Raw genomic sequence first — 14,995 nt, forward strand, 5'->3', positions numbered from 1 at the left:
CCGGCAGATGCGTTATGCGGCTTGCTAATTGGCAACCTAAGCTGCATGCATCGTTGCCGAATGAAGGAGAGACATCTCCCTACGAAGCGTTGCGCTGCGCTGTGAGCGCGGACTTGGCCTCTCGATAAGCGAAATGCAGGGTTGCAGCGCGTGAAAAAGGTCGAGTGGGATGAGGACAGCGAGGTGCGAAACTGCGCAGCAAACTTGCAGCCGTCAGTTTGGGATCAGGACTCTCTAAAGTGGACCGATGCCAAACATGATCAAGATGTCCGGCCTTGCCTTTGTTGATGATGTGCAATTGTGTCAGATTTCGTCGGGTCCTTTGCGAGTGTGGACAAGTCTCGCCTGGGCGATCGAGTGCATGACACAAAAAGTACAGGCGCGCTTGCAAAGCCAGGCTTGCAGGTCCAAATTAAGGTTTGCAGATCCCATTTGTGGCTTCGATCCGTTCAACGGGAGAAAAAGCCAGCGCGCGCCCATTTATGGATGCTGGCATGAAGGAGGCTTGCGCAAGACATTGCCAGGCTGGGCACGCGCGCGGACATTGGCCTCGACACTCGTTTGAACATCGGCAGTCGCAACTGTTACATCGACCAGGTCTGGGCTCGACAAGTTTTGCTCTCTCTCTCTCTCGCTCGCTCGCAAGATACGCCAGACCAGCCAAGTTGGAGATTGTTCAGTTGCTAGCTACCGTCGAGCTTTGATTGCCCGTCGACTCGCATCACATCGCATCGCACTGCACTCACGATCTATTCGTGGCCAACGATGAGATTTTCCATCTTTGCTGCCGGACTCGCTCTGGCGAGCTCAGTCTCTGCACTCACACCCGACAGCACGGCGACGACCAACATCGATGGCGGCGTGCGAAGCTACAGCGCTGCACAAAAGGCGATTGTGAATGCGTTCATCAAGCAAGTCAATAGCGATAAGGGCTGTCAGTCATCAACCACTGGATCTATCGGGTTCATCCACATGCTGATGCCTATCTCGTGCACGCAGACTACTCTGGCACCGTCCTCTGTACCGCGCTGGACCCAGCAGTCTACCTGAAGTACTTGGCATACGTGAGTTACAAATTTTCCCATCGACGGCCTTGGTCCGGTTTGGGCGATACGATTCGCTGAAGCCGGACTTGGCCTGGCTATCTGCATTGGTGACAGCACTGACACGCTTTCGCGCGCACAGGCGGACTACATGGGCGCAGCGGGCTTCCGGAGAATCCTCAAGACCACATCGGCGCACTACTACAAGCTCGAGCTGATCAACAAGGACGGATCGTCGTCGTTCTACAAAGTCCCATCGACATCCGGCCTGCTCGCCAGCTGGGCAAAGACTTGGGGACCCGCTGCCAACCGTGCAGGCATGGTCACATTCGCCAAGCGCGAGATCAGCGGTCACCACAATGGCCTCGAAAAGCGATGGTGGTCGTCCCCCGCACAAGGTCAGTCTTATCTCAATTCTCGCTCCGCGCGTACAAGCTGACATGACTCTTGACGCGCTCAGCCACACAAGTCTGTGCATCGATCGGCAAAGTCTACAACCAGGCCATCAATGACTGTGTCGCCAAGGGCACAGTCAGTACTTCCAAGTGCCCGAACCCAGAATGGGAATGCTACGATGCCGCTACGAAGAAGTGCTTCTCCGTCTACAGGTCAGCCTAATCTGTGACTGTGCCACACTTTGTGCTAATTGAAGTAATCGATCGACAGACATCCGTCTGCGCCTGCCTGCCAATGTGTCGGCAAGACATACGACAGCAAGCAGAACAAGTGTGTTGGCGGCAGCAGCGGCGGCTCAGCGACACCTTCCAAGACGCCTCAACAGCCTTGCTATCTCTGCTGCCCTTACCCTTCGACCTACACGATCGTCAACTCTCTTTCCGGCAGCCAATGTCTGACGAAGAACAAGAAGCCCGGCATCTGCAGCTACGTAGTCGCACCGCAATCATCTTACTCGAGCTCGTCAGACTCCTCAACCTGCAACAAAGTCACCAAGAGCTACAGTAGCGGAGCGAGCTGCCCAGATATCCAGTGCAACCACTAGGCAACTGGTACTCCCCGATCAGAACGAGATGTCCGTCGCAAAACGTTCACGTGCTCGAATGCCGAATCTGGGCCCAAAGAACCCTCGATATGTTGCTGCCCTTCGCTGTTGTCTTCACTACGCTCTCTGTCACTCCCTCGAACTCACCGGTACCGCTTTGTCTCTGTCGATGCTTTGACAATCTTAGCACGAGTGCCAACTCCAAATGCCAGTGCCAGTGCCGAGCTCCTCTTCCGATCCGCACAAATAGCAGAGATCGAGCGAGGCAGCAGCTCCGCGCTCGCACTATAATACCACACAACCTCAAAGGATACCATGCCTAGGTCGCGTTGCACTCATTCACTGCCGCTATCTGGTTTTCGACAAGCAAGCCTCACTACCTTTATCTTTGCCCCTTTGTACAAATGACCATAGACTTTGGGCAGCGGACCTTTCGACATTGCAAGCATTCGGGTTTACTTGCCATGTGCAATGCGTGTCCTACCTCTGCTGGTCTGTCTATGCGGTCTGAGAAGAGCCCTCGAAGTTCCAGTGGTCTGCGCACGCGCGCCATGCCATACGCGACTGATTTGCCGACTTGACTTGACAGGAATTGACTGAACGCCCGTCGCATCTTCGCGATCGATGAAGCGACGGAAGAGATCGTCGGTCTTCACGCCTGCGAAGGTGTCCCTTGTCTGTGCAGTCACATGCACCCTGGTCTATCTGCGTATCAGCCGCAGCTCACACGCGCAAAGCTCGACTGCACACTCACTCAGCCTGCCTTTGAGCCCCCCGTCCTTTCCTCCTCTGCCAGCGCTTCAAGACCCGTGCAAGAAATGGCCGCAAGACCCGCAGAGTGAGGCAATTATTCGCACTGTTGCGCCAGGCTGAGATTAATGCGAACCTAGCAGCATGTAACAATTGCAGTCTTAAGATTTATGTCAGTCAATCGTGCGCTTGAGGCTTGCCAGCTGATATCGATGGCAGGTCTATGACCTTCCCGAACATCTCCGTCTCGGTCGAGCCCAAGAGGACAAATGCCGCTGGTCGGCCTATTCTTCAGAGCTTCACCTCACCCACATGCTGGCATCAACTCCAGCTGCACGCTACGTCACTCACGATCCAAGTGAAGCCAACTTCTTCCTCGTGCCACTCTTTCCTGCCTGCTACTTGTTTCACTGCTGGGATACGGCAGGCTGGAACAGAGACTTGCGCTGCAATGTCGACGAAAAGCTCATACAGCCGGCGATGGCTTACATTCAATCTCAGCCGAGTTGGCAACGACACAGCGGCAGAGATCACGTCATGTTTCATCCTATGGACTTTGGCGATACGTACTACTCTACAGACTCTCGTGTGATGATGCGCCAGATGTCATACTTCGTCACGAATGGCGATGCACGTACGAACGGGACAATCTATCGGCCGCGCAAAGACGTCGTCATCCCGTCAGCCACATACCTACTTCACTCGTATCGCTATCATCCGCGTGACTATCTAGACGAGCATGGCCACCCTCTGAGTCAGATGCCCAAGCGACCGAAAGATGGCACAGCCGTGTCTGATCATGTGAATATCTACGAGCCGACTCGCGCACGCAAGTGGTTTGCAAGCAAACGAGATCCTACCGGTCGCACAATATTGGCGTACTTTCGTGGACTGGGTGCTGACGTCCAGCCGGATGATGAGTATTCGCTCGGTGTCAGATCGCTCTTCTACGGGCGAAAGGGCTCGCACGATGGCTTTGCCAGCTTACCGGGATTCGATGTCAGCGTCGAATCCGAGAATGCAGAGTATGCTGTCGAACTGGCCCATGCTCGATATGGGCTCACACCGCCGGGTCACACGCTTGACTCTACGCGCATATGGGAATATCTCGCCTTTGGCGTCGTGCCCGTCATCATCGGCGCAGACGGCCTCGTTCTGCCGTTCGCTCAGCATCTGCCTTGGTCCGAGATGACGGTGCAGATTCCTCGGCACCTTGCCCACGACTTGCCGAGGATTCTAGCGAGCATCACTCTGGAGGAATACGAACGCAAACGGCAGCTAGTCTGGCAGTACGGACGGCGCGCAGTCATCGAGCCCGGCAAAGCTCATGCATGGCACTACATCGCTCTCGAACTCTGCCAGATCTTGCAGGCTATATCGACTGACTGACCGCTCTCTGATGCTGTGGCGCGTTCAAGAGGACGAATGTGAAAGTGCAGATGACGAGCAGCGGGATCGAGAAGATCATGATGGCATTGAGGAATTCGGGCTCTCGCCAGATCATCGTCCTTATGCTGACAGTCTCCCAGAGGGCGACATCGAGCTTTTCGCACATCGAGCGAGTCGAAAAGTGCGCGTTGACTCTTCGCCTGCCCGCACTGGCTACTCTCTGTCGCTGCTCATCTGTCATCTCGAGTAGTGCTCGTATCGCGTCTGTCCAGCGCTCGACTGTATTGGGCAGCAGGTAGCCTGTCCCTTCGCTCGGTTCGGTCGCAAGGTCGATGACCGTTTCGCATGGACCGCCTGTGTCCGAAGCGAGCACAGGCAGGCCAGATGCCATTGCTTCGAGTGGTACGATGCCAAGATGCTCGTTCATCGGCGTATAGAGAAGCGCCCGTGTTGTGCTCGATTGCAACATGTAGCTCTTCTGAATCTGAGTGAAATTGGGCAAGAAGAGGACCTGAGTAGCTTCTGGCGCTTGGTCTGCACTGAAGACGGGCTCGAATCGCGTTCGCGGTATGCTCGACTGTGACAGGCTCGGTGCTGCTGGCCAGAAAGTGTGCTGATGCAGGTCAAGCGTGCTGGCGAGTGTTTGCAGGGCGCCGAGAGTGGTAACGTTGTCCTGCAGTCTCGGATCAAAGCCGCCGGCGAGAACGAGCCTGATATGAGGCATCTGCTTTGCGACGATGGCGAAAGCCTCGAGGGCGAGAGCTGCGTTCTTCTTCGCTTCGAAGCGGTTGATGGAGAGCAAGGTGGGTTTGTCAGAAGCGATAGCTTGCACGCTAGCATCGTCCCTGTTCGTCGCCGACGTTTCTTGAAAGGCTTTGACATCGATGCCCGGGTAGACGACGCGCGGTGTGCGCTGAAGAGCTGGGAACGTCTGACAGAAGACTTGCTGGGTAAAGAGCGAATTGACGAGAACCTTGTCTGCTTGGCCTGTTCGAACACTTACGTCAGCTCTCTTCGCGCTCAAGAAGCAAGTGGAGCGTACCCGTAGAGAATTCCTCGATGGCGTCGATGGGAATGCGGTACAGATTGCGCAAGCCGCCGGTGTTGTGGCCGATCTTGCTAGGATTGAGGAGCAAGTCTGGGAAATGGCAGTAGAAGACTGCTCGGGTGCGGAGTACCCATCTGAGCAGAGGCAGGCAAGCCGACAGTTGATCGACAAAAAAGACGTCATAAGGCTCCTGAGCGCGTCGCCATGACCAGTCGGCCGAGCTCTTGCAAGGTGTTTGGGCGGGAATAATCCAGCCGGTCAAGGGCCAACCTTGAAGCTGGTGCAGCGTGATGGCTAATATGAGCGAGATGACGAGATTGAGCTGGCGCAGGATGGAGCAGACGATCGTGAATTTGCCTCTGAATGACGGCGGACAGAGACTGTTTCCTAGCACGTGCACTTTGAGCGTGCCTGTGCTTGCACATGAGTACCCCTGCATGCTGCAGTAGCAAAGATGCTTGCTCACCATCGTGTGTCTCTGCAAACGAGCGAGAAGGATCATGGTGGGACGTGAAGATCTCGACGATGTGACCGGCCTCTTGCAGCCCCAGTGCAGCGTCGACGACGAGTCGTTCGGCGCCGCCTATGCCTAAATCTGGATGGACAAAACCTATCCTGAGTCGCCTCTGACTGCCTTCTGCGCGCAAGGCCATGTAGACTTGCTTGCCCTGACTGGCTCGCGCGAGCGACTCGCTTGCTTCGTTCCCCGACAAGAGGCAGCGCTCGGCTAGGATGCAACCGTCGTCGCAAGGCTGTGGAGGTCGTGGAGTGAGTAAAGGCCGACGCGATCGTGTCCTGTTCGACTCGTCGTGGACAACTCACTCATCGAAGCAATTCCAAGGCAATGAGCCGTGCAGATGACATCACGACTGCTTTTCGATCGTTCCGAGAGGAGCTCGACGAGCACCACGACCGGAGAGAGGCGATCATCAAAGTCTCGAGAGATGTGACTGCTCTCTCCAAAAAGTTGATCTTTCATCTTCACCGGACCGGCCAGCCCGGCAAAGCGGCATCCATCCTCACCGAAGCGCAGGTCAAGCAGACAGAGATCCTGAAACTGCTCGAGTCGATCGCACCTCAGCTCCAGGATGGCAATTTCTGGAGGTGCATTGGCTCTTTCTCTGCAATCATGTGTGCCCCTGTTGAAGCCACAATGGCAGGTACCAGCGCAACATCACAGGAGGCATACAAGAGTTTGTGCGTCTCTCCTGCCTCTTGCATGCTATGCGCTGACGCCAGTCTGCAGCTCGAGGCGGTCTCCTTCATGCACTACCTCGGCCCAGAGCGATCGATCATCACCTTTGCACAAGCCTCACAACTCCTGCAGGAGCGCAGTATCAGGTTGACAGAAGCAGACTATCTGCTCGGACTAGCAGACCTGACAGGCGAACTCATGCGGCTCGGCATCAGTTCTGTCGGTCTGAGCATGCACAGGAACGCGCTGGCCGAAGCAGAGCTAGCCGTTCGGGCCCTCAAGAATGCCACCGAGCCACTCGCGGCTCATGTGCCTCACATGTACCGCAAGCTCAGCGTGACCGGCCAATCGCTGCGCAAGCTAGAAGATGCGCGATATACGCTCGCACTCCGAGCAAAGGAGTACGAGAATGCGCCCGACATGATGCGCGAGCTCGTCAGGAGGATGCAAGAGGAATCTGTGCCCCATGTAGAAGAGCTCGCAGCTTGATGGAGCAGAAGTAGCAGGTCCCTTGTTTTGTTGTCAACAACAGTACATCGCATGTCATCTATGACTCATCTGACTTGGCCGGTCGAAGCGGATTGACTTGCGTGGGCAGTGCAGAGAATTTGCGCTGCTTCAGCGTATCGTAGACCGTCCTGAGTGAGGTGCCCGGTGGGAAATCAGCCTCGAGCGTCGAAAGGGCTTCCTCCATCGGCACCCCGGCCGCTAGAGACTTGGTCATATAATTCACTATATGGCGCCTGCGAGAATGCTCCGTCTTCATCCGCCCCTCGTTGAACTTCCAATGCGACTTCCAATCTCTTTCGAGCTCTCTGATCGATATCAGGCCATTCAGCCCATTGTGATGCTCCTCCCAGACATCTCTGATCGTCTGGACCGGCTGAAACTCATAGCGCGGAATCCAGCAGCCGCCTAGAACTTCGTCTGACCACAAGAGCGGAACACCAAGCAGTTTGCAACCGTACCGTCCGAGCACGGCATCTTTGACCTTTTGCTGGTACGCTTTCTTCTCGTCGCTTGCATCATCTTCGACAGGTGCAGGGAGCATGCGCATGGCGGCAGCAGCAGGGTCGAGTTTTACTTTGGCGTAGAGCTTGCTCTTGAGCTTGTTGTGCGTGTTCGTCAGCATGCCGTCTAGTGATTCCCGACCGGGGATGTGCGGCGGCGTGTAGGGCACCGTAGAATGGTCTGCGATGTGCTGAACGAGTTGTGCGACCATTTGCTGCAGCTCGGTCTGCTTTGCCTCGAACTGCGCCGATAGTTCCGCTAACGCAGTCTTGTGAACACTTTCTTGCCGCTCGAACTCGATATCGAGCAGATGTTGCAATCCAGGCGAGTCTTGGAGCAATCGGACGAGCTGATGGCCATTGCTTGATGTGCGCACGACGCGCTCGAGCGCACTCGACGGCGCTTGTAGCGCATCTTCAGGTGATGCCAAATCCTCGAAGGGTGAGGCTGGCGCGTTCACGGGCGAGTGTGACCCTTGGTGCTTGTCGGACTGTCCTACGGTCGACAAGGCAGGATCAACGGGTATGACTTCGGGGGACTGTGATCGCCTCGCGCCATGAACATCTTGCGTGATGGCAAAGAGAGCGCAGAACTCGTCTTCCGAAAACGTGAATTCGGCGAATGAGCGCCGGAGTAGGTCGAGCTCACGTGAAGATGCACGTCGACTGAGCAAGACATGACTCGTCAGAGACGAAATGTTCGCTTCGAGCGTACTGCAGACGCGCGTCAAATCCCCCTTCTGGGCCACGTATGACTTGACACTGACGCATTGGCAAAGCTGACGGCTTTCTCTACTTGTGCTCGCGTGAGCCACTCGAGCTTACCGATGATTGCCCAGACGGCATTGCTTAAATCGCCAATTTCGTCGTCTTCTGGGCCCTCGGCTTCGCACGAATCCTCTTCGTCTGGCTCCGTCTGAGCATCAGGCTCGACAGTCGGCCTCGGGCGTTTCGTTGGCCCAGGTCGAGCCATGGCAAGCGCTTGCCTGGTGGGTTAATCTCCCCACATGTCGCGCGTTGACATCTTCGGCTCCACGAAACGCGTCGCCTTCGCCACGAGCTCGAGGCTTCGAGGTGGATTGACATTGCAACGGCCTCTCGACCGCTTGATGAGCTTCAAGCTCTGGCACTGCTGTAGTTTGTGAGAGAACATGTTCAGTCAAGCGACAAAGGACAAGCTCTCGCAATCTGGCTGGACAAGCGTCAGTGCTACGCGCAAAAAGTCAATACACAGCCTTCTGACCTGACAAGCTGTCATTGTCAGTGGCTGCCCCAGACCATCTACACGCAGCTCTTTCTGCTGACGACCCTACTAGAGTCGACCATCGATATAGGCAAGCTATTTGGCCGGCGCTCAGGACGTTTGACATGCTCACCGCGAACAACGCACAGGCATAGAGGCAGCCTTGCTCGACACTTTCGAAGGTCTGCACGGTCTCGTGTCAGGCAGCGATCCCGTCAGCGAGCGATCAGCTCTGCCGGTCTACTTGAGCATCTTTGTGCTGGCCCAGTAGGCTTGAATTGACCCGCGTCTGGCGGCTCCCTCTGAGCGCCGTTGTTGCAGCATTTTCCAAGTTGCGCTATCGATAGATGCCATACAGAATAAGAACACTATCCAGATCATCGGGCTCTGTCTCTTCAATGCGCTCTTCCTGCTCTACGCTATCATACAGGCGCGTGCCTTTGCCGCACGCGCTACAGGAGGATGTCTCACACTGTCATGACAGATTCAAGAGATAAGGCAGGCTTTCACGAGCATCAACAAGCAACTGAACGTGCTCATCAACGTCATACCCATGTGCGTAACATCGTGCTTGCACCCTGAGGCTCAGCTCACACAGACGGACAGCGTCATCTCAGTGACCGAGATCATCTTTCTGTCGCTCTCGTGGAAGCTTTACCGCGAATTCGGCTGGCAAGTCTACAAGCAGATAGGAGCAGACCGTCGCGTCAAGAAGATGTTCCTGCATTACCAAGGTGGCTTCAGTGCTCTTCTGTTGGTCATAGGCCACCGTGCTTACCGGCTGATAGTCTTCATCTGCATCCTCAAATTCGACTACTTCTTCTTCGTCTGCTTCTCCTTGCAATTCGTCCTCCTCGTCCTCAACCAAGGCGACATAGAACGATGGCTCACTCTCGCAGCTGCGCCACTCACGCTCGCCGTCCTCGTGTCGGCCTATTATGCAGTCCGGAATGAGGTCAGGTGGCTGATGACGGCTTTCATCGGCTGGTGTGTCGTTGGTGGAGCCTACTTTACCTTCAAGGTGCGTTTGCGCTCGTTCGTATCCCCACAAGTCTGACTGGCCTTCGGTTTCGCAGCTCTATAGAATCTATCAAGGCAAGGCTGGCGCGTATCACCTCGTCTTCAAATCCTTGACGGTATTCTGTAAGCTTCACAAGGCATTGGATTCGCGCAAAGACTGAGCCGCATGCAGCCGCCTTCTCGCTCGTGTTGCTATGTGCTACCTTTGCCGTCGCGATCATCTGCCTGGGCAACTTTGATCGCGGATTGAAGCAGCACAGTAAGTCGTATGCGCTCCGAGCAATCCTCAGACTCAAGCCACGAGACAGTGACGAGTCGGAAGCCAGTGGCAGACAAGACCGAATTAGACGGTCGATTCAATCATCTGGGCAGCTCGATCAGTATCGGACGTATGAGCATCGATTAGACATGCATGAGCGCATCTACTGTTGGTAAAAACACTGTTCATGTTGTACAACGACTCGTTTCAGCATACAAACAGGAGGACATTACGTAGCATTCCCGTGGTCTGTCTACCATCGAGGATCGGTCTGCGAGCCACCCGGATACATGCTCGAAGGGTATCTCGCTTTCGCAGCTGCGACCGCTTCCGCGCTCAGTGGTGCGCCGTAAGTCGACGCATTGCCAGGCGTCGCGCCTGCAGGGTACATCGCTGGATATATCGGCGATTGAGCCGCATAAGCGGGCATGCCAACACCTGGCGCAGCATGTGACACGGCGCGCAGCATCTGCTGTTGCTGTTGCAGCTGTTGCGGTCGGCCGGGCGCCCCGTAATCGAGTCCGCCATTAGCATAAGGCGATGATCCATATCTGATTTGAGCCTCTTGCTGCCTCTGTACATAGCTCATGCTTTCCCTACCGCCGGTGACGGCGCGATTTGGCCCGCGAAAACTCGCTGGCGTGCTCAGTACGGACATGCCCGGCGAAAGGGGTGAGCTCAGATAAGACGCCGAGGAGTAGTCGCTTCCAGCAAGTCGTCCAGCAGGATAGCCGCCATAGTGACCTTGTGACCACATGCCTTGCGCTGCAGCGCTTTGCATCGCCGCTGCGTTCTGCATGGGCAAATATCCATAGCCTTGGTTTATGACGAGCTGCGACGTCGGCACATGGCTGCTCGGATAGCCGTAGCCATAGCCATTCGGCCCGCTGTAAGCGCCAGCCGCTGCTGTAGCCATGTACGGATTGCTGCCCGCGGCTAAGCTGCTCATATCGACCGGCAATGGCGTAAGCGCACTCATTTGAGCGGTCGCTGTCGGCTTTGGACGCAAGACGTCGCGCGTTAGCACCGGCGAAGCTTCTGACTGCCCATCGTCAAGCTTCAGCTCATTAGCGGACGATGGCAGCGCCGCGGGAAAGTCGTCTGCGAGCCCCTCCAGTGAATTGCTGGGCTTTGAAAGCAGACCGACTTCCTCGACAGGCTTCGACCAGACATTTTTAAGCGCAGGATCAGCCACAGATATCGCAGGCTGATCTTTCGTCCAAGGTGCTGGTGCGATTGCTGCTGTGGGCGGAAGTACGGGTGGCGTACTTGTCCGCGCTAGATGTTCCTGCGCATTGGCTTCGGTCTGAAAAGTATATCAGCTAAGCACTTGATAAGGTGAGCAGACATACCTGAGCTGGTGCTGCGAGGTCTGGCAGTCCATTAATTCGCGCTGAGGGTGCCATGGCAGGCAAAGAATCGGTGTTCTCGTTCTCGAGGGCCTGTGATTCGCTCGGCGACACTGCAGCAGCCTTCCTGCGATCGCCACCGAGATCGATGACGATCGCCCGCTGGCCTGACGCGGTGGGCGCAGTAACGACGCGCCGCGCCTTGCGATCCTTGTTGGGGCTGGGCAAGCTGACGATGGGCGCAGGCAACATTTGCTCTTCAAGCATGATCTCTTCAATGGCTGGCAGAGTCTGTGCAGTCTCCTCGACTGCCGGCGAAGGTTTTGGCGTCTGTCGCCAAGATGAGACTGCCGCGGAACGACTGTTGTCCGTTGAGATAGTGCGCAATTCGTGAGCTGGCCAGCTCTCCGGCTTACTGAGGAACGAGGCAGGTCGTGCGGGCTTGCTACGTTTGGCTAGTTTGACCTCTAAGGTGCCTGGCATTACCCAGAAGAGACGCCGCTCACTACCGGCGAAGCGATCACCAGTATCACCGTGCCATGTATATACGCCCACTACACGTCCCGGTCGCGATTGGAGCATAGCTTGCTTCTGTGCTGCTGAAGCTGGCCGCCTGGGATTGGTTCTGCTGAGCTTGACAGTATAGCGATTCCATGCCGGCCGAGGCGACGGCGACCTGAGCTGCCGAGACGTAAAGGAAGCATCTTCGGATCTGAAGCTAGGCGTCGAGGGTAGCTGGGGCCGGGCTTGCCGCTCTTCCGATGCGGCCATCCTTTTGCCTCTGCTACCTGCTCGAGCTTCTTTGCTAGCAGCATTACTCAGCTCAGCCGCGTTCAGGGCGCCTTGGACGCGTGACATAGTTACGTCGATAGACGAAGGCTCGGATGGCTTCGCAAAGCTTTGCTTTGCTACAGTCTGCGCTTTTGCAGCAGATTCCTTGGAGCCCCGCATCCGTACCGTTGGCACCGCGTCCGGCGTCGTTGTCAGCTCCGCTCGTCGCCATTGCCGATCATCAGGCGATTTATCTTGAGGACCAGAGACGGCCTTGTCTGTAGACTGTTGAGCAGGCTCTGCACTTTCGCTCGCTTTTGCTGCTTTCCGTGCGGCTGCTGCGTCACTCTTTTGCTGCTTGGCCTGCAGCGCGACCTCATCCTGCGTCGGCAAAGGCCTGCGAGCCTCCTTCGTGCGCTCATTTGGCTTATGCAATATCGCGACCGGCTTGATGATCGCCGGCTGGCTATCTGGCGGCTTGATGGCTGCCGCTGGGGCCTGCTTGGGTCGATCAGCAGCCATCTTGAGCTCGATCTCTGCAGCGCGCTTCTGTGCTCGTGCAATCTCGGCCTGTCGTATCGCTTCTTCCTCCTGTCTTCGCTTCTTCGCGCGATCGGCAGCTGACATCATCTCTTGCCGCTGCATCTCTTCGATATCTCTTGTCGGCGCAGCGGAGGCAGTATCGACATTCGACTGAGTGGCGCTTACTTTGGCTGCAGACTCGGCTGGCGCGGACCATGCTAGCGGTACGGTCGTTGCACTGGACTGCAAAAGCGTGGGTGGCGTGATGGCAGGCAATGCGATAGGTTTATGGAGTGGGGCAGAAGCGGCTGCCGGCTTCGACTGGGGTGGTCTTGTAGCCGACTCTTTGCGAGGCCGATTTGGCTCTGTCTGAGTCTCTCTGGAGCCAGAAGCAGCTCGGGCGCTTTTCGGGGGCCTCGCCGGGTTCGCTTGGCCAGCATCTGGAGCGTCACCCTTGCTTCGGGGTAAGATCGTTGGCTCTGTCGCACTCGCAGGTGCATCCTTCTTACTTTGCTTGCCAGCGTAAGGCTCGAAGCGACCCAGGCGCTCGTTGAACAGAGTCTTCTGGTTCGCTTGTTCGCGTGCAGCAGGTCCTGCCCCACGGTCCCACTCGCTCGCTGGCGGTCTCGCCGAAGCAGGCCGCGACTCAAACGCAGCAGCTGCGGCTGTTGCCGCCTCCTGATCTTGATTTGCGAGTGCTGAGGCGAGATTGTGTATGGCTTCTGGCTCAGTAGCAGACGAGATCGTATACTGCTTGCCGTCGCCAAAATCAATCACATCGTCGTAATAATCGCCGTCGTCTTCCTCCTGTAACCATCATGCCATCGCATCAGCGCGGGTGACGCTTATCTGACGGAAGTTCGTACCTCGTCCCAATGTACAGCGTTCGGGTCAAGATGAGTGCCGCGGAAAGCGTCAAGGCCTTCTAGCAGATGCTGATTGTAGGCTGCGGATGCGGCTGCTGCAGCTTGTTGATTCGCTTTCTCCTTAGCTACCCCTGCTTGTTGCGCTTGCGCTTTCAGCAGCTTGCCTGTACGAGCCAGTCTCCTCAGAATGCAGCCTAGTGTGTCACAGTCAAACGTACTCCTTGCGGCTTCTGCCATGCTGGGGAAGTCGCGCTCCGCACTGAACCCCTGCGAAGGCTTGTTGGGACCTCCGGGTCCTGCACGAGTCCATGCGCCTGGCCTCTCGGCAGGAGAGCGATGGGCAAAAGGCGGCAGAGGACCTTTGCCGAAATTTGCAAAGGGAGAAGGTCGTTCTGTCATGCCAGGCGAGCCCGCTTTGCCCCATGTTGCACCCGCACTTCCTGCGGGAGGCATGACAGCTGCGGTAGGCGCGACTTTGCCCGTCAGCAGTCGCGGTCCGGGCGGAAGAGGCGAGGCTGCACTGCTGATACCGGGCGAGACGGCTGCGCCTGTTGACGCTCGACTGGCCGCCGCAGCCCCCAGTCCTATGGGGGCCGATCGCACGGTGGTACTAGCCGCAGGCTTACCGTCCGGCACGGCGCTGCTCGCTCTATAACGAAAAATGTCAGCGGGGACACATTGCATGGGTATGCACTCGCTTCTCGAGGAATTTGCGATTGACGCTGAGGTTGCTAGAAAACGTCTTTTTAGCGGTGAACGCGCCAGAATTGGCAGTAGCGAGCGGAGGTCTGTCCTTATCGCTCGCAGCAAGCGAGGTGGGCGTATCAGGCCGTGCAAGGTCACCGACGCTGGAAGCCGAAATGGAGGGTAGCCTTTGCAACGCCTCCGAGGTAAGCGGCTCTGAGGCTGACATTGAGGACGGATCAGTACTCGAGCTCTCCGCGGTAAGAGACGCGTCTGGCTGGTCGGCTTTCGAGGCAACAGGGTCTCCTGCTGCTGTCTGAGCAGCCGCTTCGATCGCCGGCTGCGTAGCACTCGCAGCGTGCTCCATTCTTTCGCTAACATTTGTCTCGCCTCCTGTTGGCAGTGTAGTAGCTTCTTGCGCGTCTGCCTGCGCTGGCATTGCTGACAAGCTGGGCACAGCATCTTGCTCGGCTTGTCCGACGCTAGTCTCATGTTGCGTCGAGCTTGGGTCAAGGGGAGAGGTGTCAATGGGCTCCGAGTTCGTTGGCGGCTCTAGCCGTTCTGTCGCGCTGGTGGAGTCAAGAGGCGCGATCGCGACTGGCGCTGGTCCCACAGAGCCTAGTCTTGGTTCAGACTGATCGACGGTCTTCGCTGGGGCAGTGACAGGCACGGGCTCAGACTGGACAGCTTCACTGGATGCTAGCGGGGCGGCAATCTGCACTTCGAGAGACTGTCGCGCCGTGTCATCCTGGCTCATTCCCCGGTCCCAGTGAGAGTGTGAAATCAGGACTGTCGGACGGTGTCCCGAGTCTTGCGTATGGCTGCACGACCCTTGAAGATCGACTT

General features: G+C 56.7%; 7 protein-coding genes across 7 annotated transcripts; 4 read left to right on the forward strand and 3 right to left on the reverse strand.

Annotated features, from left to right (window-relative positions):
- Window positions 1-256: 256 nt before the first annotated feature.
- On the forward strand, window positions 257-2,366 carry L969DRAFT_96125 (uncharacterized protein; the record flags this gene model as incomplete). The annotated part of the gene is made up of 7 exons (XM_014710691.1): window positions 257-328; window positions 688-934; window positions 1,000-1,064; window positions 1,186-1,441; window positions 1,504-1,651; window positions 1,710-2,030; window positions 2,072-2,366. 7 exons carry the CDS (start codon window positions 257-259, stop codon window positions 2,364-2,366), a joined length of 1,404 nt encoding a protein of 467 aa, XP_014566177.1.
- A 301-nt stretch (window positions 2,367-2,667) lies between these two features.
- On the forward strand, window positions 2,668-4,075 carry L969DRAFT_52757 (glycosyltransferase family 47 protein; the record flags this gene model as incomplete). The annotated part of the gene is made up of 4 exons (XM_014710692.1): window positions 2,668-2,881; window positions 2,934-2,965; window positions 3,013-3,987; window positions 4,034-4,075. The coding sequence occupies 4 exons, from the start codon at window positions 2,668-2,670 to the stop codon at window positions 4,073-4,075; spliced, it is 1,263 nt and encodes a 420-aa protein (XP_014566178.1).
- A 90-nt stretch (window positions 4,076-4,165) lies between these two features.
- On the reverse strand, window positions 4,166-5,883 carry L969DRAFT_19078 (glycosyltransferase family 4 protein; the record flags this gene model as incomplete). Its single annotated transcript, XM_014710567.1, has 3 exons — window positions 4,166-5,169; window positions 5,225-5,641; window positions 5,697-5,883. The coding sequence occupies 3 exons, from the start codon at window positions 5,881-5,883 to the stop codon at window positions 4,166-4,168; spliced, it is 1,608 nt and encodes a 535-aa protein (XP_014566053.1).
- A 153-nt stretch (window positions 5,884-6,036) lies between these two features.
- On the forward strand, window positions 6,037-7,401 carry L969DRAFT_89557 (uncharacterized protein). The gene is made up of 3 exons (XM_014710693.1): window positions 6,037-6,334; window positions 6,391-6,427; window positions 6,477-7,401. The coding sequence occupies exons 1-3, from the start codon at window positions 6,075-6,077 to the stop codon at window positions 6,912-6,914; spliced, it is 735 nt and encodes a 244-aa protein (XP_014566179.1). The 5' UTR covers window positions 6,037-6,074; the 3' UTR covers window positions 6,915-7,401.
- On the reverse strand, window positions 6,973-8,408 carry L969DRAFT_96129 (uncharacterized protein; the record flags this gene model as incomplete). Its single annotated transcript, XM_014710694.1, has 2 exons — window positions 6,973-8,149; window positions 8,203-8,408. The coding sequence occupies 2 exons, from the start codon at window positions 8,406-8,408 to the stop codon at window positions 6,973-6,975; spliced, it is 1,383 nt and encodes a 460-aa protein (XP_014566180.1).
- A 94-nt stretch (window positions 8,409-8,502) lies between these two features.
- L969DRAFT_104872 (uncharacterized protein) lies at window positions 8,503-10,104 on the forward strand (the record flags this gene model as incomplete). Its single annotated transcript, XM_014710695.1, has 10 exons — window positions 8,503-8,637; window positions 8,700-8,769; window positions 8,828-8,945; window positions 9,000-9,108; window positions 9,163-9,233; window positions 9,285-9,412; window positions 9,467-9,699; window positions 9,755-9,821; window positions 9,871-9,957; window positions 10,007-10,104. The coding sequence occupies exons 1-10, from the start codon at window positions 8,587-8,589 to the stop codon at window positions 10,102-10,104; spliced, it is 1,032 nt and encodes a 343-aa protein (XP_014566181.1). The 5' UTR covers window positions 8,503-8,586.
- Window positions 10,105-10,210: 106 nt separating this feature from the next.
- On the reverse strand, window positions 10,211-14,906 carry L969DRAFT_96131 (uncharacterized protein; the record flags this gene model as incomplete). Its single annotated transcript, XM_014710696.1, has 5 exons — window positions 10,211-11,263; window positions 11,310-13,406; window positions 13,466-13,629; window positions 13,684-14,114; window positions 14,164-14,906. 5 exons carry the CDS (start codon window positions 14,904-14,906, stop codon window positions 10,211-10,213), a joined length of 4,488 nt encoding a protein of 1,495 aa, XP_014566182.1.
- Between the last annotated feature and the right edge of the window lie 89 nt (window positions 14,907-14,995).

Source organism: Mixia osmundae (genome assembly GCF_000708205.1).
Source record: "Mixia osmundae IAM 14324 unplaced genomic scaffold scaffold_9, whole genome shotgun sequence".
Taxonomy (NCBI): Eukaryota; Fungi; Basidiomycota; class Mixiomycetes; order Mixiales; family Mixiaceae; genus Mixia; species Mixia osmundae.

Excerpts from the sequence above, each read along its gene's own strand:
- L969DRAFT_89557 (XM_014710693.1), top strand. The coding sequence starts at position 6,075 with ATGAGCCGTGCAGATGACATCACGACTGCTTTTCGATCGTTCCGAGAG. Across the intron at positions 6,335-6,390 it reads CAGGATGGCAATTTCTGGAG|GTACCAGCGCAACATCACAG; the intron begins GTGCATTGGCTC and ends CCACAATGGCAG. Across the intron at positions 6,428-6,476 it reads CAGGAGGCATACAAGAGTTT|CTCGAGGCGGTCTCCTTCAT; the intron begins GTGCGTCTCTCC and ends GCCAGTCTGCAG.